The sequence below is a fragment of the Equus asinus genome, chromosome 30 (genome assembly GCF_041296235.1).
Source record: "Equus asinus isolate D_3611 breed Donkey chromosome 30, EquAss-T2T_v2, whole genome shotgun sequence".
In the NCBI taxonomy this organism is placed as follows: Eukaryota; Metazoa; Chordata; class Mammalia; order Perissodactyla; family Equidae; genus Equus; species Equus asinus.
In genome coordinates, this window is record NC_091819.1 from 28,276,803 (window position 1) to 28,299,976 (window position 23,174).

Consider the following 23,174-nt stretch of genomic DNA (forward strand, 5'->3'; position numbering starts at 1 on the left):
AAAGACAAAGAAACCACTTTGGCATCTGCTGTTGGAGATTTTGTTTTTTCAAGTTTTGTATGTGGTGTTGCATAAGTAGTTTCCTGACACAAGACTCCTGCACTCTGAGTAAAAGAATATGACCTTCTTTTTCTGGGATTGTCTTCATCAAAGAATGCAATCGTAAAAGCGGTCTGACTTACAGCAGCTTGCTCCTGCTGCTTTTCAGGAGCCTGGGCCTTCTGCAGCTTTTTCTGTTCTGAGTGGTGGCGCCGTAAGTGTTCCTCAAGAGCTGCACGTTTGCTGCAGCGCCTGTGAGCCCCAGCGTTTTCTGAATCGCTTTGTGTACCATCATCATGCTTATTTCCTGGACACGAGAAAGAAACCACATAATAGAGAAGGAAAAACCCCATGTAGAAAATTAGAAGCATATACAAAAGTGCTATTTGTTTTGCCCCCTCCCCCTTTTCAATCCAAAGTCATATGTTCTTTTCAGTAACAGGCTCTGCAAACTTCCCTCAATTGCAATGCTTACATTCAAATTTTATCAACCAACAATGAGGTCCTTTATAAACAATTCAATAGGATTGTCTTTCTCCAAATTTTAACTTTATAATGATTCATCAATGCCTTAGCAGATAAGCAGTGCCATATCATCTGTAATAGTCTATATTTATAACGTTAATAAACATTATCCTGCCTTCAAATCTTATACCTTTATAAGCAATCAAAAATGTCTCTCTAGTATAAGAGAGATAGGAAAAAGCGTGATCCCACTGAAATGCTTATCATTACACAGTAAAAGAATAAAAATGCCACAAAAATGTGATTAGTTTTAACTTTCAATGTTCAATACTTCCAAAAGTATAGCATACCTTTCCTTTTTAATAAAGGATGCAAATTTGTAGTTTCCACCAATTACTGTACAAGTGTTTACAAACATCTTTTTAGCTATGAGAATTTTTGAAAATTTGCATTTGTGCTATAAACTCTGGTGGCTTCAGAGTTAAATAAAGCAAGCTAAAAGGCCTATCATGGAAAAGCATAGTCTATGAGATCCTATAGAAATCTAAGCATCTACTAGACAAATGGCATGGTGCTAAATATAACCAGATCAAAATCTATTTGTCTTCTCCGTAAAGCAGGTAAGAGTCAAGTTAGAATATATTTAAATTTTGAAACATCAGTTTCCTAACAGAGGATTTTTGTTACCCTTCATGGTTCCAGTAGGGATTACAGGTAAAACTCTATGAAAATTACTTGATAGTTCACTGATTTAGAATTCTCATTGCCCAAATAATAACATTAGAAGAAACGATCAAATGATTATTACATCATTATAGCATGAAATTATTGGAAAATCAAGAGCTACTCCACATATGTTTTAGATCAAATAAAAAATGAGGGCTTGAATGATGGCTTCTTTAGAAGGAAGGTATAAATGAATCTAGTCAACCAGATACATTCCAAAGCTTCCAGGACTAAATCTGATGTTTAAATTTTCCTGGGCTAAAAATTTTAATCCGAGTTATCTTCTGTACAATATGGCATCAAACTAGAGGATGACCAGAACTGAAAGACGTGAGAGCAGGGAAAGACAAAGGCGGTATGTGCAAGGGAAAAGCTGAACTGTAAGATTCCTGGGTTTCCATCTAATGAATTTAGAGGTTACTAACTGGTGCTAACGATTTAACACAAGAGGGTCAGCTGTAAAAGTGTGGTACATCAAAGGAGTGAGAAGGCTCAGAAGACAAAAGGACAACATTTTGGAAAAGCAAAAGGCAAGGGAAGCAAAAGGAGTGCCTAAAACCAAAATGCAAAGGTTCCGGGCGCTCCCCAGCACAGTGATGGCGATTCATACTGTAAATGTTAGACAAGACAACAAACCTGAAACTCTTTCTTCAGATTAGGGACTACGCAAAACACAATTTGAAAAGAAAAAACCAGGTGTGTAACTAACGGAATGCCTGCCTCAAGTAATGAAGTCGGGAATCAGGGATGGCAGATGGGATGCAAAACCAAACCAACCACCAGTTTACATACAAAACTCACCAAAAACAGGCTGTGACACATTACAGCCTATTTCATTGGGTCATCAGATATACTAAAAAGATATCCAGTTTGTAAGAGCTGGAAATAACTAAACTCCAGTATTTCCTGCATGATAAGACCAAATAACCCACATCATACACACACACAACATGAAAGCACCATCTTTACAGAATTTAGTTCTTGTACCAACACATAAAATTTGGGTTTAAGTGGTGTCAGGTCCTTTCAGTATCGTATCTTTAAATTATGGCTTAAAAATTCCCTTTATAGATTAGCCATTTTCTCTTTTGGAAGATTATTATTCATTCTTGTATTTCTCAGTGTCACACAAGGTGAGACTTCTGATCAGAACTGCAACTTTTGTTTTTACTCAACAAAAAAATCGCTAGGAAACTCCTCCTCAAGTTTCTTTCTTCCTGTTTTGTTTATCATTAACCATGTGCGCATCTGCTGAAGTTCTTTCAGTATCTCTTAGGGTAGGTTACTGTACCAAGTCAGTAGCTGTGGCTCTACTAAAGAGTAAAAGTGTATGGGCTTTGTGAACATCATCTTCCTCACTGTCCCAAAGCGCGTGCACTTTACTCTTATAGGAGCAAAGGGTTTTTGTTTTTGTTTTGTTTTGCCTACTTTCAAGTTTTCGACTGATCTAAACAGTTGCTGAAAGTCTAATTATTGTAAAATTGTTGCTATTTGCTATAATTACATTTGGAGTCTAGGTATATACTTCTGATATTCTAAAGTGTGGAAAATCTTTATCTAATGATGGCAGCTCTGACTTGGGGGGAAAGTCAAATGTCATTCATAAATGTATCTGGAGAAATAAAGTGGATATACCTTGGACCAAACTGAGTTATAGTCACAAAGAAATTTTCTTGGATGGCTTGTAAAATGGTCTGAAGGCAAATCCAAAAGCGGGGTTCTAAGCAATGGCAACACACTAGAATATAGGTCTACCTATAAATCAACTTTGAGGGACAACAGTAATTTTATTGCATAATTTCTGGTAAGGTTTTCAAATATCTAATCATTAATATTTAGATGCAGTGTTAATGTGAACATTAGTGCCTCTAATTGGAATCATACTTATGAATGGGCCTCATTCAAGAACAGAAACTGTCTTAAAATGACGGCTTAAAAATAACGGCTAATACAGAAAATAGTTATAATGATTAAAAAAGTTACAATAAAAGGGTTAATACAAGAGTTTTTTTAAATGGTAACTTTTAAAAGAATCTTTTTGCTCATTTTTTATACACTTAAGATTGGTTTAAAAAAGATGCTGTTATTTCTAAATTTTCAAATTTTATGCTACCTTTTATATTATACTAGGATACACTGTTACTTATCCAATTCATAAAAATGGTCAGTTTACAAATGGGTAGCTTTCATTTATAAGCTTTAACCTATACATACACATTTAGGTCTCAATTATATATGTAATATTCTCTAGTAGAAAAGATTATAATCATATGTCAAAGTACATATGCCAGGTAATTGCTTATGATTATATTTAAATATAGCAATAGGCCCCAACAAAGAATTAAGTTATCACATCATCTCACTATCCTGAGATGCCTTAGAAGCAAATAAAAAATAAGCATTTCTTCATTACTTGGTTAGAATCCCAGGCCATATGGGTTAAGCCACGTTCATTCTTGTCATTGACAGCGAAGTCATTCATGTTTATTCAAATTACTGAGTACCTATCACATATTCAAGTCCTAGGTGAAGTGGTAGGCATACAAGGTAAGTAATATATAGTCTCTGACCTCAAAGAGCATTTTTTTAAAAACTCATTAACTCCTTGTATAGTAACAGAACGGTCACATCAACATAAAACCACTTCCCTTATAGTCTGTTAAATAAAAGTTGATAGAGTAGCACAAATCTGTATTCAGTAAATTCTAAAATAAATTTAATTAGCAAAACCAATGGGAAAACATGATCAGCTAATACTGTGATGTACAGGTGTAAAGATTTTACTAATTGTGACTAGTGTTATACTAGTAAAGCATATATGGTAACTATTTCACAAATAAACATTCAATTGTGATTTTCATAAAAGTCTTAATATTGAAAAAATTTTTAATTCGATTGATTCCCAGGAAGTATCTCTAAACCAAAAACTTTTGTTTTATGAGAAGCCACTGAGAACAGTATGAAACAATCTATTAACAACGTGACTATACTAGCAAAGTAGAACTTTTGGCCCAATGGCTTAAAACTTCTTTCAAAATCTAGATATTGACATTTTACTGGAAGCATTACAATAGATAAAAATAGAATTGAATAAATCTTCTACTTAAGTCAAGAAAATGATAAGAATTGTCTTCTAGGGAATTTCACTGTTGAACTGAACAGATCTTTTATATTCATAAGAAAAAGAAACAAATTTAATGGTGTAAACACAGATTTATAAAACCAATCTGGTTTTGGCAAGAAAATGATGGCAGAGTATTTTGAATGATTAAGTTGAACACAGGCAGTGTGTCTTACTTTTGAGCTTTAAAACTAAATATAGACCTCTGAAAAAGCAGAAGTTTTCTCTCACATACTTATTTATCTAACAGTAGTTTGGTTAGCTACGAGGACTGAGTTTTCTCTATCATAAAATAGGAAGTTCCGAAATGATCGATGCACTTTACCTTTCAACCTTTTCAAGTAAACTGGAACATCACTTTTAATACTTTTGGAATCCTCTTCTGTTCTTTCCCAGATCATTTGTGGAGGGTTGTTCTGTGCTAGCCAGTCAGCTACTTTGTTTTCTGGTGCCATCATTCCAGTTTGAATCCCTGGCAGGTCTTGAGTTCCAGGAGAAGACTTCTTTGACTTGTGGCGCTGATCAGAGGTAAATTTTGTCACATGGTCTCTAATAGTTACCTTCCCTGGGGTACTGTCATCAAATTCAATGGTAAATGAAGCATGCCCTGCACCTGTTGTATGGGAACTTGGTGTGTCTTTTGTTGGGATTTCATGAATAGTGCTCTCTGTTATTTGTGATGGTTGCTGAAATTCTTTTGTAGGGATTTCAAAGTAACTTGGTTCCCTACAGAAAGGAAAAAGTACTTCTTCATTTGCAGCTGCAGATTGTTCCTCAACTTGCTTGGCATCTATGCTGCACCCTAATGAGAAAAATAAGAGAAAATTCAAAATACTTGGGGGCTTCTAGCATTTGAGGGAGTATAGTAATGGCCATTTGTATTACTCCATGAGAATCAGAAGGCAGATCAGTCTAGATGAAAAACAATGGCAAAAGTCAGAGAAGAAATAATTTTGATCATAAACATGGCATTCAGTTACCAACAGGAGATGCAAGATAAATAGCGGCAATGGCTAAGGATAGCAAAGCAGTTAGTGATGGACCTTCCATGGCAAGGCCCATATTTTTTCCAACGTGGATCTAGAAATCATCAAGGTGCAAGAATTAAAATCAAATGGAGGTGGAGATGCATGTTCAATGTATATGTCTTTAATGAGAGAAAAAAATATGAATTTCCTTATCAAGTAAGGAGGATAAAATATCTGAAATATCTATGAACACAAGTAGAAGCTCCAAAGGAGAACCAGCGCTCAAATGAGGAAACAAACATGGGAAGTCAATATGGAAATGATGTTCTAGAAGCAATGATTCCACTTACCATTCTTCACCATCACAGAGATAAGACTTTTAGAATGACAAAAATACTATTACTGATGTGTGATCCTTGCAAGAAAATAGATTTTTATAAAGAATAAAAGATTAAAGATAAAACATGTGGTTTGCTTGCAGCAATGCAATCCAAGCAGCAGCATGGAAGAAATAATGTAAAAATAGAAAATTCAGTTACCAGCCAATAATTCCAGAAGAATACTCATTTACATTTCTATACAGCAGAACATGCACAAGTGTCAAAAATCCTTGGAGTAAAGCTGAATTATAAATCTCAAATCAACAACAAGAGTTGGTAGAAGCAGCAAGCAACTCTGCAAGATTACCGTTATTCTTTTTATATTCAGAAACAAATAGAAAGGTATAAAAATAAATGCGTTTATACCTAAAATACGTAAAGGTATAGAAGTGAAAATGATAACTGAAATGTTTTCTTTTAAGTATGTGTTATTAGATTGTGCAAAAGCAAAAAACTATATTAAAGATTAAACTGCCCTGTTTTTCAGGAATCATATCTATTAGCAAGATGGTAAAGAATGACTTCAAATGAAAAATATTTCCCTAAAGCTCAAAAAAGCATTCCTTTTTTAAAACAGATTGACAGAAAAACCATTTGCACATAATTTATTAGGAAGGAAAGGCAATACAAGGAGATTAGGTTGTTTCCAATCATTGTCCAATTATGCGAAGTTATCTGGTTGTTTGAAACATCTTTTCAAATATTAAATCTTGACGTCATTCTTCAGGTGCTGTAATTGACTTCTTGGCAGTACTCTGAATATGAAACAGTCATAGAACTGTTTACTTTTAGACTACAGAATATTGGGACAGCAACATTTCCATAATCAAATGTGTGGGATAGGATATAGAAGAGATCAAACTCCATTTGAATGTAAAAATTATCCTTTTCAAAATCTACTTAGTTTTTCTCACCACTGAAAATGAAAAATTCTATCAAGAAAAAGTCTACATTATCAAAGCAATGATTTTACATGCTATTTGGAAAAAGTGGTTATACAAGACTCAATAACCTGACGTCATGTTTTCAATATTTCTTTATTAAAGAATTAATTTATCCTTTTATTAATAATAAACATCCACTTGGACTTTGAGTGTTTACTCTGAAGGCCTGTCATCTAAAATTGCCATGAGTGTAAAATGCATTAACCACTCGCCATATAGTAATAAATTCATTAATAAATGTTTTTTATTTTTTAATACATTGATTTATTTACTATGTACAATGTACTAAACTTGATCAATTCCATATAGTACAATCAGTTTATAAACCTATCCTATCAACAGACATACAGACATAATACATTCATTCACTCATTTTGCTCTGCTCACTGTTGAGGTAACAGAGTAACACTGAAGACGAGCAGTAGTTTTCTACTACTACCACCTGGATACCAAAATAAAACGATGTGGCTGAACTTACAAAGCAAAAACCACAAAAAGCTGGTCGGGGATATAGCATTTATAATCCATTTGTCACTCATGATTCAAAGGAATATGTTCTCAATTTTCCTCCCTTGTGAATGTAAAGTTCACCGTTAACACTGACATACTTTCAACTTGTTTCCACATTATAACATTAAAACAGCAGAGATCAATAACTACACACCACTATTTTTATGGTTATCATTCCCTTAGTCCTACTTCAAAACCACCTTTACTCCAAGGACTAGAAACCTGAGACTTACACAAGTAATACTTAATTTATGCAGAAATCAGTTATCTAACAATGCCAAGTAGCACACAGAGTGGACAGGCAGCCTGTTATGATCGGATGATTATAACCAGGCAGTCTAGTTTAGTGGAAAGTAGGGATAAGATGTGAAATCAGAAAAACTCTGTCTCTACCAGTCTTTAATTCTCATTTTCCTCATTGTAAAATGGGGAAATACTACTACCTATCCGTAAGACTGTTGTGAAGATTTAGTGAGATGAGTATTAAGTGAGATAATGTAAGTTACCCAGAACAAAGCCTGGTGAACTAGGCACACAAGTAAACCTTTCTCTTTCCCTCCTCCAACTCTCCAACGCAGTTAAGAATTAGGGAAACCAAAAACTGAAACCAAAAATCGAACTCTAAAAAACCCAAGACAGATATGACAATGCCTACAGTCTCCTGTTCATGAATTTTACAAAGAAGGAAGTCCTTCATTGAGAGCCTTTTTACTATTTACTCAGATTACACGTGGCAAATGTGGAGCGGATGTAGAATCAAGATTAAGGTCAAACATACTGCACTAAGAGTCAAGCAGTAGAGAAAAGACAGCAAACAATGGAGAGCAGACACAGGGCTCACAAACACAGCCCAGAACCACTCCGTCTCAGGGCAAACGGTCTACGTACTTCAGTCTCCCACGAACATCACCGTAAGGCATCAGAGTTCAATAACTGATATTCATAACGATGCCTGAGTCATAAAGCAAAAATTTAAATTATTTTCAGGCTTGTCTGCTTAACAAGGCAGTGATATGGGTAATTCACTTAATAGGAAGTGGTTAAACTCGAAAAAATTTCAGTTGTGAAAGTAAAGCTCAGTCATCTGAAAAATTATGTGGAGGAATTCATTTTTCTGAAGATGATAAAAACAGACCCAGTGTGGGCCTACTACACTTGGGAAATGTAGGTCTACTGGAAAAATTACTAGGGGTCTTCTAGATTAATATAGAAAAACAAAACATCTTTCTTCTCTTAGGACACTGACAGAACACATTCTGGGATTTCTGAATTTAACATTCATTTCTTTTCAAAATCTATTTTGAATTAAACTAAATAATACACTAAGTACACTAATATTTTGTTTATACTATTTTATTAATCTCAATTGCTAGATATTTAAAATGATTTAATAACTGATAATGCTAGAATTAATTATGATTATCTAAATCAGAAGAGCAATTGGCACTAACATCCTTAAATTCCTAAGGTATTTTATGATTGTGTGACCTTTCAGGGAAACTTCTAATACACACAATTCAGAAAAAAGTTCCCTTCATTATTCTGTATCGAATTAAACCAAATATTAAACTAATTCAAGATGACCAAGACCATATGAAGGCTTATTCTGCTTAACACACCCATTCAACTAAGTACATTCAAGTACTTGAAATTACAAAGACTGGGAAACCACTTTTGCTAAGCAGCAGTTACAACTTGAAAGTTTCCAAATTTAGTTTGATTACATTAAAATCAAGGTCAAGGAGCCAAAAATCTACTCTTCACAGTTGCACACATCTTTTCGAAATGTGTGCAACACTTAAATGCCTTTAATTGTAACCTAAACAAATGTTTAAACCAAGTTAGCAGGTAGAAGAGCAAACCTGTAGCTAAAATGAGGACAAATTTCTCCTTCTTAACAAGACTCAAAACATTCACACAATTTCGGGAGAACTTGATTATTCTAATGTAATCCAATAATGTAATATTTGCTCCTAGGGTTTTTTAGGCTATATGCTAAGTCTGTGGGAGACTCTGCATACATGTGGTTGCACAGAGAGGGACATCAAAAATCACTAGGTAGCACATACTCTACTATCCTTTCTGGAATGTTCTCACCTTGAAAAATAAGTAGTAGGATTTTACATTCTAAAAATTGGTAACCAAGAAGCAAATCACTTTTCGTTTTTATTGAAAGGATATGCTTAGAGCACAAATAATTAAACTAATCATTTATATTTCACAACTTGAAACACTTTTTTTAAAAAAACCTCAATTTCTAAATGATGAAACAAAATAACATTTAGTATAGATTTTCAAATTTGATTCTATAATTTCTGCTGGCATCATAAATTTCTTCAGGTCAGTAAACTGTTTTCTTCATCCTATATTTTAAAAAACTGCAAATGATAAATCTGAAACAAAACATCCTTATATTAATAAAAGAAAGTAAAAGAGACTGTCATTTAATCAGCTCAATCTGACTGGGTGCTTTAAGCTATTTAATGCAAGATGTAAATCACTTAATTCCTTCTAACTCAAAAATAATCCCAAGATTATAAGACAGCTTTTGTCATCTGGCAGAAATGACACTCAATGAGACAGGCCACGTAAGCTGATAATCATTTAAGAATTCAGTTTCACTCACACAGATGAAACTACTACTGAATGCTTCATAATCTGAAATTTATTTTATTATGCTGAGGTATCAGGGATCAATTTTCTATGCCAATTTGTTTTTGGAGTGTTTGTGTAAATCTTTGTACTCTGTGAAGTATATCCTTTTGGAGTGATTGTGTGTGTGTGTGTGTAATGACTGCTGAAATGTGAACTGCCTGTGGTTAAAAGCATGGACTCTGGAGTCAGGCTTCCTGAGTTCCCACCCCGGCCACACTATCAGCTGGCTGGGTGACGTCGGCAAGTAAATTCACGTCGCTGCACCTCAGTTTCCTTCTCTCTAAAAAGGGGGAAAGAGCAGCAACTCTCCTGTAGATACTACTGGGAGGGTTAGCTGATTAAGTATATGCAGGGCACTTACAGGAGTGTATGGATGAAATCAGCACCACCGAAGTGTTGGCTGTTATTAACAAATCATGATTCTGTCTCCAACACAAAAATTACATTTATACCTCGTTGTGTCCTAGAACTTACGTGTTTCAGATTTCAAAAGTTGTTTTGTATTAGGCGGGAGGGATAGATTTTGAATGGCTAGATAAAATCTCTATCAATTATTTTCAGTATTTGGCAATGGTTACATTCTGCCGTATTTTCTTTTAAATTAATCACCTAATAATTAGTATATATTTTTCTTTCTCTCCCTCTCTCTCTACTAGGTGGCTCTAGTGCACAATGATAATATGTGATCCTTGAAGTAAGGAATTTAAGTTTACATGAGGAGGCACACACACAAAATACTGAAGCAAACAGTGTTATATATTAGCAATCCTCACATACAGATGTATCATTTAAAATTTTATATCAGCTGATATATGTGTATATATATCTTGGGAGAAAAGCAGGTACGAATTAGTATAATTTATGTGGGAATGCATTGGGAAAACAATTAATAGTAGGACATAAGGCTCTCTAAGGAAAATGGGACAAAATCACAGAGAACTCTAATGGAAAATCTACTTGGCAGGCAAAAGGCAGCCACCGTAGTTTCCTAAAAAAAAGGAAATAAAGGACAGCTTAGATTTATTATGTAAAATGAAGTGCAGGAGGGTTGAAACTGAAAGTAGAAGTTCAATTATGACTCAATGAAAAAAAAAAGGCAGGAGAAGAAGGTAACATATGAGACATGAGGTAAAGGTACGACAAAGATTTCAAATCAGTGGACATTCTTGATCGCCCTCCAGTATCCATTCCCTGTTCCCCCCTCCTAAAGAGCTCCAACATTCCCAGGTATCCACTCTTCCCTGACACAGCTCATGTGCCTTAGGGAAAACTAACCGACTCCCGACTTCAGAGTCCGCAAGATGGGTTCAAGGATAATCTCACAGCCCTTGCCAGGGACTGGTTGAGGAATAAGCAGTCGACCTACTGCGGAACCCGTGAGAGGCCAGTGAGACGAGAGATGTGAAAACTTCTGGGAAAGTCCTTCCAACTACCGGGGGTCTTCTAAAGCAAGCTTTGCTATTTTCTGCTGGATGTGATCACAGCAGCATGCACCCCTGACTGCCGCTGGTAGGCAGCGCTGGTACGAACGCAAACTCCCTCTGTATGTGTGCAGCCACCGTGGGCAGCAGTGCTGAGAGCTGGAGAGACGCCAGCTAGATGACGCCTCTGTTCAGATGCTGCATTAACCAACCCTGAAGAGGCTCAGTTCCTTAAGTCGGTAAATGTCCTTCCTGTTCAGCCTCAGTTAGCATTTCTGTTATTTGAATCTCAGGGCATGCCAACTAATACTAAGTTTCTGAGTTTGGGCATGAAGAAAACCGTCTTGGTCACAGAAACAAGGAAGCTGCAATGGAAATTTATTTGCAAAGTTAACTTCAGTGTGGGGCACTGTAAAATCAAGTTGATAGGGGGGCTGGCCCCGTGGCCGAGTGGTTAAGTTCGCGCACTCCACTGCAGGTGACCCAGTGTTTCGTTGGTTCGAATCCTGGGCGCGGACATGGCACTGCTCATCAAACCACGCTGAGGCAGCGTCCCACATATCATAACTAGAAGGACCCACAACAAAGAATATGCAACTATGTACCTGGGGGCTTTGGGGAGAAAAAGGAAAAAAATAAAATCTTTAAAAAAAAAAAATCAAGTTGATAAAGCCAGCTTTCTTAGACATACATTCCGGTAAAATGAGAGCATATTTAAAGAACCAGCATTCCTGTTCTCCAGCTAAGAAAAATGTCTTATTTATCTTGTAGAATTAGGGTCAAAGGTAGAAAGCTGAGAAGAGTTCTGATGGAATCTATCCTTGACTCAGGGTCAGATTTAGTTTCCCACACTGCTCCCGGTGCCTGTATGTAATTCCTCCAGTTCTGGATCCTGATCTGCCGTTATCACAGAGACTGGCTACTCCATCCTTCCGCGTTGATGTCTTTGCCAAGTCCTTATATGACATACAACTGCTACCTCCATTTATTTCCTAGAAATCTCAATTTTCTGGCTTATGGACATGTAGTTCATTACTAAACCCCTCCAGCAACAGAAGAGTATGTTTCTTGACCATTTATCTGAACATGAGACCCAGAACAACTTCTTCATTCTGGCTGTTGAACTCAGCTAATCTGGCTGCTACCATATTCCAACAAATTAGGCACACTGAGGTTTTAAAGAAGCTTTAATTTCATATTACATTTCTGAACATAATAGAAATTGTTCATTAAAAAATATGATTGTATGCTTATGAATCTAATGAGACATGTAAAGTTAGTTTGTACCTACTATTTTGGTCTAACTGAAACATTTTAATCATTATTTTAAAATACTTAAAATGCCCAATTACATTATTAATCTATTTTCCAAGTTTTAATGCTCTCATAAATAAGCTGGAAAAAATATTTTAAAAGTGAATGAGAAAGATACTAGAATTAATAATTTATGTGAGAATCATTTGTAATAAATTGAAATATGATAATGTCATTAAAACATTCATCAACTTTTTTTTTATCAAATTGAAGAGTAGCAGATATTTCTTTTCAGGGTAGACAGATTTTTGCTTACATAATAAATTCTTCCCAAAACATCCATTTAATGTCAGAGTCTGAGATGTTTTACCTGACGCTCCAGTTTCATGATTTTTTTCTTCAGGCTTGCCATTTGCCTTGAGAGCTCTTTGTTCATGCACCTCATCATCCCCCCACCATGATGGCTGCCCGTACAATGGAGTACCCCGGGGCACAGCAGAAGTATCTGGAAAGAGGGGGGAAAAATCTGTCTAAAGCATATGAAATAGAAAAAAACACTTTTGCAGAATGCTAGAATTGCCTGATTAATTTATTAAGTGAAAAAGTATAGTTTAGACAGCTGAACATTACTCTAAGTTGAATAACAAGTATTTGTGGAAGACCTTATTCAATGTTGGACATGACTAAATAAATGAAGTTTCGCGCTGGCTAGTATCTACGCAACACAAATGGCTACAGGCCAATAGCCTTTTGTTAGAGAGTAATCAGTTGTTTGGTATACAGAAATACATTCAGTCTAAATATAAAAGAAAACTAAATTTTGACATGAATGACCATTTTTCATTTTTAAAGCCTAAGGGCACTGTACAGTAACCAAACTTAAACTAGCTGTTAACTGGACTAATAGATTTGTATTTGAGCAAATTTGGTAACGTCTATCAATTTAAAAAGCTGTTTTTGTATGAATGGGATTATTTATGTAAAAGTATTTTTTTACACTTCCTGAAACATGATAAATATGATAATAATTATGATGATATAGCATTACTGGATAATTCCTAATTCATTTCAGTTATTATAATTCAGAAGAAAAAGCAAACACAAAATAAAAATATTGTAAGGTGAATTACATTTACTTCTCTCAAGTATTGAAACATATTAAACACACCTACACACGACTACCATATAATTATGTGTTTTATAATGCTTTCTAATGAAAGCATTGACAGCATTAAACCCACTCTGAATTGTCCCTATTATTATTAATTATTTTTATATGGACATGGCCAAGTTTGTGAGAAGAAAGCATGCAATTTCTTCACAATCAAGTATAAACACGGTATTCTCAAAGAGGTTGGCTTACCCATGGCTCTTTCCTCAGATTTTAGTGCTTCCGTGGCTTTGTGCTGCACTTCTGTCACAGTATCTGCTGCCTTTGCATCTATGCTTTTGGCACATGCAGATTTTGATAATTCTGATTCTGAAGATTTTTGGGACAACTGAAGCTGAATGGTAAACTTCTCATGCTATAACACATTTAAAAATGGAAGTGAAACATCCATGAGTGAAATCAACCCTAGTACACGGCAGGCTTACAAAAGAAATGAGTAAAAACTTTTTACCTTTAGAGCTTCTTCAGGGACCCTCATTTCTCCGCGTACTACAGTGAAAAGATTTGTATGTAAATGGGGCTAAGGAAGAATATAATTTCAAAATTCTGATAATCAAGCTTCAAATGATCACAGATAATTTAGAAACTGTCATATTTTCAAGAGGTAATTACAGCAGAATTATATTTCCCTTAAGAGTAAATGCTAAAATAAGCTCCCAAATATAAAAATTTTCATTTTTAAATACTCAAGAAAATCTTTCAATCTAGCAAGTAATTCTAAACTTAGGTAATAACGGCCTTCAAGAAGCAAATAACCAGGTAATTTAATCAAAGCACAAAGACATTTTCGGTTCTAACAACAATATGATTGCAAAGAAGAAAAAACATCTGGATCAAAATATATTGCTAGCTAATCACAGAAATGGAAAGTATCTCATCAGTGATGCCCAACAGTAAACCCTGAAGGAATCCGTTACTCAGACTTCACAAGCATTGATAAGAACGAAGTTCACTTGAAAATGCAAAAGAAATGCTGTGATTAGGGTCCATCCAGCAACCACGACCTCCCCTCTCCCCCATGAACTGCAATCAGCGTCAGATTACATTATCAAACAACTGATTCCATAGATTAGAACCAAGTGCCAGATATAATGAACGCTTTCATTATTATGCCAAAAAGAACAATGCCTCTGTATATTAAAAAGACTCTCACCAAACAGTGGAGGTCACATTTCCCACCATTACTTAATCCTGTAATGAAAGGACTTTTATAATCATGTACTAAATTCTATTCTTCTTTACCGACTCAGAGCACCCATGACTTCAAGGGTAGAAAGCTATAATCACCACGACTACTTAGGGGGAAAAAGACTTCTTGTGTATAAGGAGCAGCAAACTTGTTCACCAGTATTTAACCTGTATTTCTACTCATTAACATAATAAAAACTCAGAATGTTTTAGAATTGTAAAGAGCTTAGGGGGATGCCCCCCTGGATTCTACTAACCCACCTTCCTGTTGTAGAGAGAAGGATGTGAGGACGGGAGGGGCAGAACCCAAGACAACACTAGCCAACTGACCCCCATCACTTCACACGGCTTCCTATAGCTTTAAAACAGTACAATTCTCTTTTTTTTTATGTACATATGCTGACACATATCTGCTGTAATATATGGAGATATTTATTTCATAACTAAGTATATTTAATGAAAAATAAAAGTCCAGTAACAGTTTCACCCCTAAGAAACTCATAAACAGCCAGAAAAGATTCATAGCATTCCTACATTTTCAAAGGAAAACACCATGTTAAAAGAAACAGAAAGCCATTTCTGGTTTTTCAATGGGAAGCAAATGATTTTAGCCTGCTGTGAGGGTTTTCTGGTGCTTCACATTTACCCTGGGAATGCCTGAAGCCTATTCCCCAAGGCTGGTCTGGGGTATCCTCCTTAGAAGCAGACTGCTCTAAGGTCAGGCAAAACTTGAAAGGCCATATTTCTTAGGTCCAAACACTTCACCTTCCAAACAGGCTCCTGTGTGGGGGACAGAAGAACTCAAGAACCCTCTTGTTGAGGAATTTCCCTGCAAACTCTGGTGTGACAACAGAATCCAGAGAGGGCCCAGCCCCAGCTTTTACTCCACAGCCATCACCTTCCTAACGCTGCAGACCAAGGGGACTGCTCTTAACTTGCTAATTAAGAAAGATCACAAACCGAGGCACACTCACTCATTACCTCAATTAAGTTACAAAATATACAATATAGCATTGTTAACTATAGTCATATGTCAATTACATCTGAATTTTAAAACTCCAAAATAAATGACAAAAAGTTTAAATTCCTGCTTATTAAAAATCATAATATTTATAGGCTATTCCCCCATTTCTTTATATGACTATGCTTGCTATTCTACATCATCCCTATGTTCAGTTTATTTAAGAAATGTTTATCTAAAGGTGGGATGGAGAAACTCATCTGCAAACTAATAATGTGGTTGAAGACACCCTCCTTTATCTTAATGACAATTAAGCCTAAAAATAGAGCAAAATTTTAGAGTTTTAGGTACTCCTAGGGGTATGGCCTTAAAACACTAAGTGTCAGATATCATTATGAACACATCTTCAAAAATCATTTTTTCCAAATGTTACATAATGAGCTTTTGCTAGCTGGGAAAAGATTTCCAGTGTTACAAGGTTTCAAAAAGTGCTGTATTTTTACAATACTCTGTGAAAAACTATGATATATTATTTTAAAAAATGTCACTCTCATGGTGTTGAAAACACTGATGTCACATAAATGAAAATACTGGAATAATTATTTTATATAATTAAAGAATGGAAAAAGAGCATTTTTTCCAAATTTATATATTTTATTTTATATGTGTGATTTAAAAAAAATATATATATATGAGAGTAATCTTTAAAAAGTCATCTCAAAGTTAGACAAAAACTTTTCTTTTTGGATCTTCTCACCAGGAATATGGGAAATTTCCTTTTGCTATATTTGATAATGAAATATACAATTACATTAAATTAGAGTCCACACTGTACTAACAAGGAAAATCCTAGAAGATGTCCAGGGCTTAAAAAAAAGTTAATGGCAGAAAACCTTCCAAGGGGAAAATTTTTCTCTATTAGCTTAATTCTGTCTATACCTTCAGAAAAACATATTCTAGCAAGTGAATACCTCACCCAACTTGCTGAAGCCCCTGTTCTAGAGGAACACAGTTTTTAAACAACTGATTTTAACTTCTCTTCTATGACTTTCTTTTATCTAATAGCTCATCTTAATTTCTTACGTTCCGTTCTTTCAAGGTTTGAGAAAATATCCTCTCTTTTTGAAATTTGGAAAGTGTGCTCATGCTTTGTTGTGCATATCAACCATTTTTAATCAGGAAAAACTCAACTTCTCTGAATGAAGAGTCCTTAACTTTACTTTTTTTAAAGTGGATATGAGAACTCCAGTTGTCTTCTCGCTCTCTTTTTCTTTTTGGTGAGGAAGACTGGCCCTGGGCTAAGATCTATTGCCAATCTTCCTCTTTTTCTCCCCCCTCCCAAAGTCCCAGTACCTAGTTGTATATCCTAGCTGTAGGTCATTCTAGCTCTTCTATGTGGGATGCTGCCACAGCATGATCTGAGGAGCGATGTCCAGGTCCATGTCCAGGATCCACACAAGCGAACTCCAGTCCACCGAAGTGGAGCATGCAAACTTAACCACTCAGCCACGGCTGGGGGGTCCCCTTGAGTCCTTAACTTTTAATTATGTTTATCCCCACCTTGATCATATTAACAGCCATTATCTGGATTGCCAAGCAAACAGCGCTACATATAGTGTTCCAAGACAGACCATCATCTTAGAAGCTATGAAAAGGACTTTTACCTCATTTCTCATATGATTAACCCAATTGTTTTGTGAACCATTAGGGCAGGAGCAAATGACTTCTTTAGGAAAAGATAAGAACCCCATTTTTAAAAGTTAAGGTACTGGGTTCTTATAATGACCTGTATGAATGGGATGGTAAGGAGGGGGTAACCTTGAGATTTAAGGTATTTAAGTAATTTTTAAGTCATTTTTCACTTTTAAATATGGAAACCATACTATAGTCCAGATTTTCATCCCAGCTCACTAGTGGTTCCTTCATAGTCTTTTTCACTGGTTCTTTATCTTTCCCACCTCTTAATATTGGAATGTACCAAGTTTCAGTCCTCTTATCAATCCACATTCATTCCCTTGGAGATATCTTTTGGTTTCAAGGTTTCAAATATTATTTATACAATGGAATTCCCAAATTTTTGTCTCTAGCCTACACCTCTTCCTTGGATTCAACTTGCATATCCAAAATATCCAAAATCAACTTCTCAGATTTCTGCTTCTGGCCAAGATGGAGCAAAAGGAATCAAATTTATTCTTACCTCTGAAATAACAGAAAATGGAGAAAATACATGAAACAATGGTTTTCAAGACAACCAACATCAGGCAACAAAAGACAGTGATTCCTGAGTGAAGAGAAACAAATCAGGGTGAGCCCAACCACCGCCCCAGCTTAGAGCAAGCTTCCAGGTCACCCTGCAAGGACGGGTAATCCAGGCAGTGCCTGGTAGACTCCCTGAGCTGTGGGGGAAACGAGGCCAAGAGTCTGGGGAGATGAGGTGACTAGAGCTCACAGGACTGAGCACTGAAGTGAAGAGAGCTGCACAGAGAGGAAATTCCAGAGATGTTAAGAGGGTTTTGCTCAAGTATTCAGCTGAGTACTGATCAGCACCTGCATGTGAGGAAGCTACTACCTAGCACTGGGGCAAGAACCACTTGAAAGTTTTAGCAGAAACAGTGCCCCGTGTTCACACAGGGCCAGGAATAACATCTGCTCCCAACAGCCAGGCTGAAAACCTCATGAATCATGAGCCACTGGATAAAGTGGAGGTGAATAAATTTTTTCCGTCAAGGGCCAACAGTAAATATTTTAGGTTTTTCAGGCCATAAGATCTCCGTTACAACGACTCAACTCTGCAAGAGCAGCTGTGGAAATATGTAAATGAGTGGGTGTGGCTGTGTTCCAACAGAACTTTATTTACAAACACAGGCTAAGGGCCAGATTTACCAATGGGTTTGCTGACCCCTATCGTAGAAAATATAGAAAAGTCTTGTCTCTGTAGTGGGAAATAATTAGTAACAGACTAAACTTAGAAGCCTAAAAAATCTTAAAAATAAGACACAAAATGATAAACTGTTTCCAAGTAACCTGTGTCCCAGAACAAACCTCAAAAGTATTTACAGGAATACACAAATATGCACCCAATGCTCCACAAGGTCAAGTTCACAATGTCTGCTGTCCAATCAAAAATTATGATGGATACAAAAACCAATCAAATGAAACTGAAGCAGAACTGACACAAATGTCGACAAAGATTCAAAACAGTTATAACTACATTCCACATGTTCAAAAAGTTAACTAGAAACTTGGAACGTACCAAAAACAAAATCCAAATTCGAATTCTAGAGATGAACGTTATACTGGGCTGGTTAATGGCAGGTTAGACATTGCCAAAGAAAAGATTAATAAACTTAAAGACACAGCAATAACAACACTGAACAACAGTTTTTCATAAAAAACTGAAAGAGGGAGAAGAGATAATTTTAAAAAATAAAATAAACAGCATCAGGAAGCTGGGAGACAACTTTGTGTAGCCTACTATACATTTAGTGAAAGTCCTTGAAGGAAACGTTGTGGGGACAGAAAAAAATATTTGAAGAAATAATGGCTGGAAATTTTTCTAAAATTTGATTAAAACTATAAATCCACAGATACTAGAAGCCAAACAAACCCCAAGGACAAGAAACATGAAGAAAACCACATCAAGGCAGATCATAATCAAAATGCTCAAAACCAGGGATAAAGGGAAACAACACTAGTGAGAATACAGTGCAGGAACATCTTTAAAGTACTGAAAGAAAAGAAATGTCACCTGGAATTCTATACTCAGCAACAATAACTTTCAATAACTAAGGTGAAATACTTTTCTAGACATATAAAAGCTGAAAGAATTCATCACCAGCAGAGTCAAACTAAAAGAAATGTTAAAGGAAGCCCTTTAGGCAGAAAAATGATACATGAAAATATGGATCTATGAAAAGGAATGAAGAACACAAGAAACGGCAGCTACATTGGTTTAAGATATATAGGCATAAAAATATAAGATATTTTTCTTATTATTTTAATCTCTTTAAAAGATAATTGACTTTTTACTAATAATGTGGTATGGGGTTTGTAACATATGTAAAAATACAGGGTATGACAACCGCAGCAGAAAGGTCAGGAGAGAAGAATGAAAAGTACACTACTCTAAGGTTCCTATACCACATGTGAAGTGGGATAATGCCACTTGAAGACACAACTTTAAAGATGCAATTATAGGGGAGATCTCACCAAGATGGCGGCGTAAGCAGACTCTGAACTCATCTCCGCCCACAAACACAACCAGGTTAAAACTATTTTTGGAAAAATTATCCTGGAGCGAAAACTGAAAACTGGATAAAAAGAACCCCCACAACAACGGACAGTCCTGACTAAGGCAGAAGAGGCAGAAATTCCTACTGGAGAGGAAAAAAGCCACCTTTGGGAGCAGGGGACCTTCTCAGCTGGCCAGGTGGAGACACCCTAAGGTACACAGCCCTCCCTGGAGAAGTGAGGTCCAGAGGAGGGGCCGATACTGCTATAAGCATCCTTCAGACTCAGCCCAACTGAAACGAGGGTCTCACTGTTTGGCTTTGCTGGCTATTAACTGCAGCGAGGATACCCCCAGAAAAGCAATCAGCCAAAAGCCCGAAAGACGCAGGTCTTAAAGGGCTCAAGCACAACCTCACTCATTGCAGCAACTTAAAATCACCACAGAGAAGGCTGACAGTCCTTTGGTGAAATGAGACTCACCTGATGGGCTCTGGGGGTATCTTGGTGGGAGGAGGGACCTCTCCGGAGACTGAGACATTGGTGGAGGCCGTTGTTCTGACCTGGCCCAGGCGGGCTGACACAGACCACTGTGAACACCACTGAGGTTCTTCCCTTGGCCTGTTAGCCCAGGGGTCTGCCACACCCACTAGAGCACAGATTTAATCCAGTTCAGCCAGGGCAGGCAGCCCGCCCTAGGGACCAGCCCCACCTAACAGCAAGCCCTCAGGCTACTTTTTGGCCTGCACTGACTGGGTGCCTTGATCCTCTATAGGCAAGCAGTGTGTCCGCCTCTGTGGGGCAAGGCCTTGTGAGGACCAGGTGAACTGAGGGGGGCACTGATGGAGAGATGGCAGCCTCTGGAGTGCAGCGTCGGGGTACGCTCCAGGGGGTTGGGAAGTGTGCATGGACCAGGACTGTGCTGACGGTGTATGTGGTCCTGTGGGGGGTGAGGCTTATCAGCAGCAGACGACTTGTGCTTCACAAAAAGCCATAAAAAGGATCAGCCCCACCTTTCAAAGCCTGAAACAATTGAGTGCTCCCCTTCCCAGGGCCAGCCCCACTCAGCTGCACTCCTAAGAGAACTGACAACAGCCTTGTAGACCTGCTACTTATCACAACTATACATCCCTGAGCCTCGCAACCAGCAACACTGGGTACCAACCCAATTAAGAGGAAAATTGCAATAGGAGTGTGCTGATAGACTTTGTAGCCAATGGTGCTGAGGTTACCCAAACCAGATTTACAAACAGCTGGCCAGGGAAGGAAAGACTAGACTCCCTGGGTAACTGCAGTAAGAGCACCCCTGCCATAGCAGAAGGACACAAGTACCCAAAAAGGGGTCACTCCTGGATCATTTGGACTGGTGACTAGAGGGAAGCACACTGCTGGGCCTCATAAGGCGTCTCATACATAGGGCCACTTCTCCAAGATTAGGAGACATACCCGACTCACCTAATACATAGAAATAAGCACAGAGAAAGAGGCATAATGAGGAGACAATGGAACACTTTCCAAGCAAGGGAACAGGACAAAACTCCAGAAAAAGGACTAAATGAAACAGAAATAAGCAACCTACTTGACAAAGAGTTCAAACAAAATATCATATGGATGCTCACAGATATTGGGAGAAGAATGGATGAACACAGTGAGCTCATCAGCAAAGAACTGGAAGATATAAAAACCAACCAATCAGAAATGAAAAATACAATACTGGAAATGAGAAATTCACTAGAGGGACTCAATAGCAGAGTAGAGGATGCAGAAGAACGGATCAGTGAGCTAGATGAAAGACTAGAGGAAGTCACCCAGGCAGAACAGAAAAAAGAAAAAAGAATTAGAATGAGAACAGTCTAAGGGAACTCTGGGACAACATCAAGCATGCTAACATTCGGATTATAGGTGTCCCAGAAGGAGAAGAGAGAGACAAGGGGCAGAAAATTTATTTGAAGAAATAATAGATGAAACTTTTCCTAACCTAAGGAAGGAAACAGACATCCAAGTACAGGAAGCACAGAGAGCTCCAAACAAGATTAAGCCCAAAGAGGCTGACACCAAGACATATTATAATTAAAATGTCCAAAATTAAAGACAAACAGAGAATCCTAAAAACAGGAAGAGAAAGGCCATAAGTGACATACAAAGGGAAGCCCATAAGGCTATCAGTGGACTTCTCAGCTGAGACCCTACAGGCGAGAACAAAATGGCAGAATGTATTTAAAGTGCTAAAAGGAAAAGACCTACAGCCAAGAATACTCTATCCACCAAGGTTGTCATTCAGAATGGAAGGAAAGATAAAGAGCTTCCCAGACAAGCAAAAACTAAAGGAGTTTATCCTCAAGAAACCAGTTCTACAAGAAATGCTGAAGGGACTTATTTAAGTGGGAAAGCAATGACCACAAATAGAGATAAAAAGAAATTATCAAAAAAAAAAAAAAACACCACACAATGAAATCACTTGTAAAGGTAAAAATATAGTAAAGGTAGCAGATCAACTACCTGTGAAGATAATATGAAGGTTAAAGGACAAATATACTAAAATCATCTATTTCAATGATAAGAGGGTAATGGATAGACACACACTAAACAAGAGACTATGTATGATGTCAAAAACATAAAATGTGGGAGGAGGGGAGTGAAAAAGTAGAACTTTTAGAAAGAGGTCAAGCTAAAGAGTCTATCAACTCGATAGAGACTGTTATACACATAGAATATTACATAGGATACTCATGGTAATCACAAATCAGAAACCTATAATAAATAAGTGAAAAAGTAAGACAAAAGAAATTAAACATATTACTACAGATAGCCATCAAACCACAAGGGAAGAAAGCAAGAGAAAAAGAAAGGAACAGAGAGGAACTACTAAAACACCCAGAAACAAAAGTAACAAAATGGCAAAAAAAAAAATACATATTTATCAATAGCTACTTTAAATCTCAATGGACTAATTGCTCCAATCAAATGCCATAGGGTGGCCAACTGGATAAAAAAACAAACAAGACCCATGTATATGCTGCATACAAGAGACACACTTCAGACCTAAAGACACTCACAAACTGAAAGTGAAAGGATGGAAAAAGATATTCCATGCAAATGGCAAAGAAAAGAAAGTAGGGGTAGCAATACTTATATCAGTAAAAA

General features: G+C 36.8%; 1 protein-coding gene across 12 annotated transcripts in view; it reads right to left on the reverse strand.

Moving 5' to 3' along the window:
* Window positions 1-23,174, reverse strand: part of CEP170 (centrosomal protein 170) — a 144,797-nt gene that overhangs the window by 57,805 nt on the left and 63,818 nt on the right. For 11 of the 12 annotated variants that reach the window (XM_070501383.1, XM_070501379.1, XM_070501378.1 and 8 more), the window contains exons 5-9: window positions 14,106-14,161; window positions 13,847-14,009; window positions 12,854-12,988; window positions 4,677-5,153; window positions 183-346 (exon numbers count right to left, since the gene is read on the reverse strand). In XM_070501383.1, coding sequence (XP_070357484.1) covers window positions 183-346; window positions 4,677-5,153; window positions 12,854-12,988; window positions 13,847-14,009; window positions 14,106-14,161 — 995 coding nt within the window. Of the gene's footprint in view, window positions 1-182; window positions 347-4,676; window positions 5,154-12,853; window positions 12,989-13,846; window positions 14,010-14,105; window positions 14,165-23,174 lie in introns of all 12 variants that reach the window. The other variant, XM_014847793.3, reaches the window with a different exon arrangement.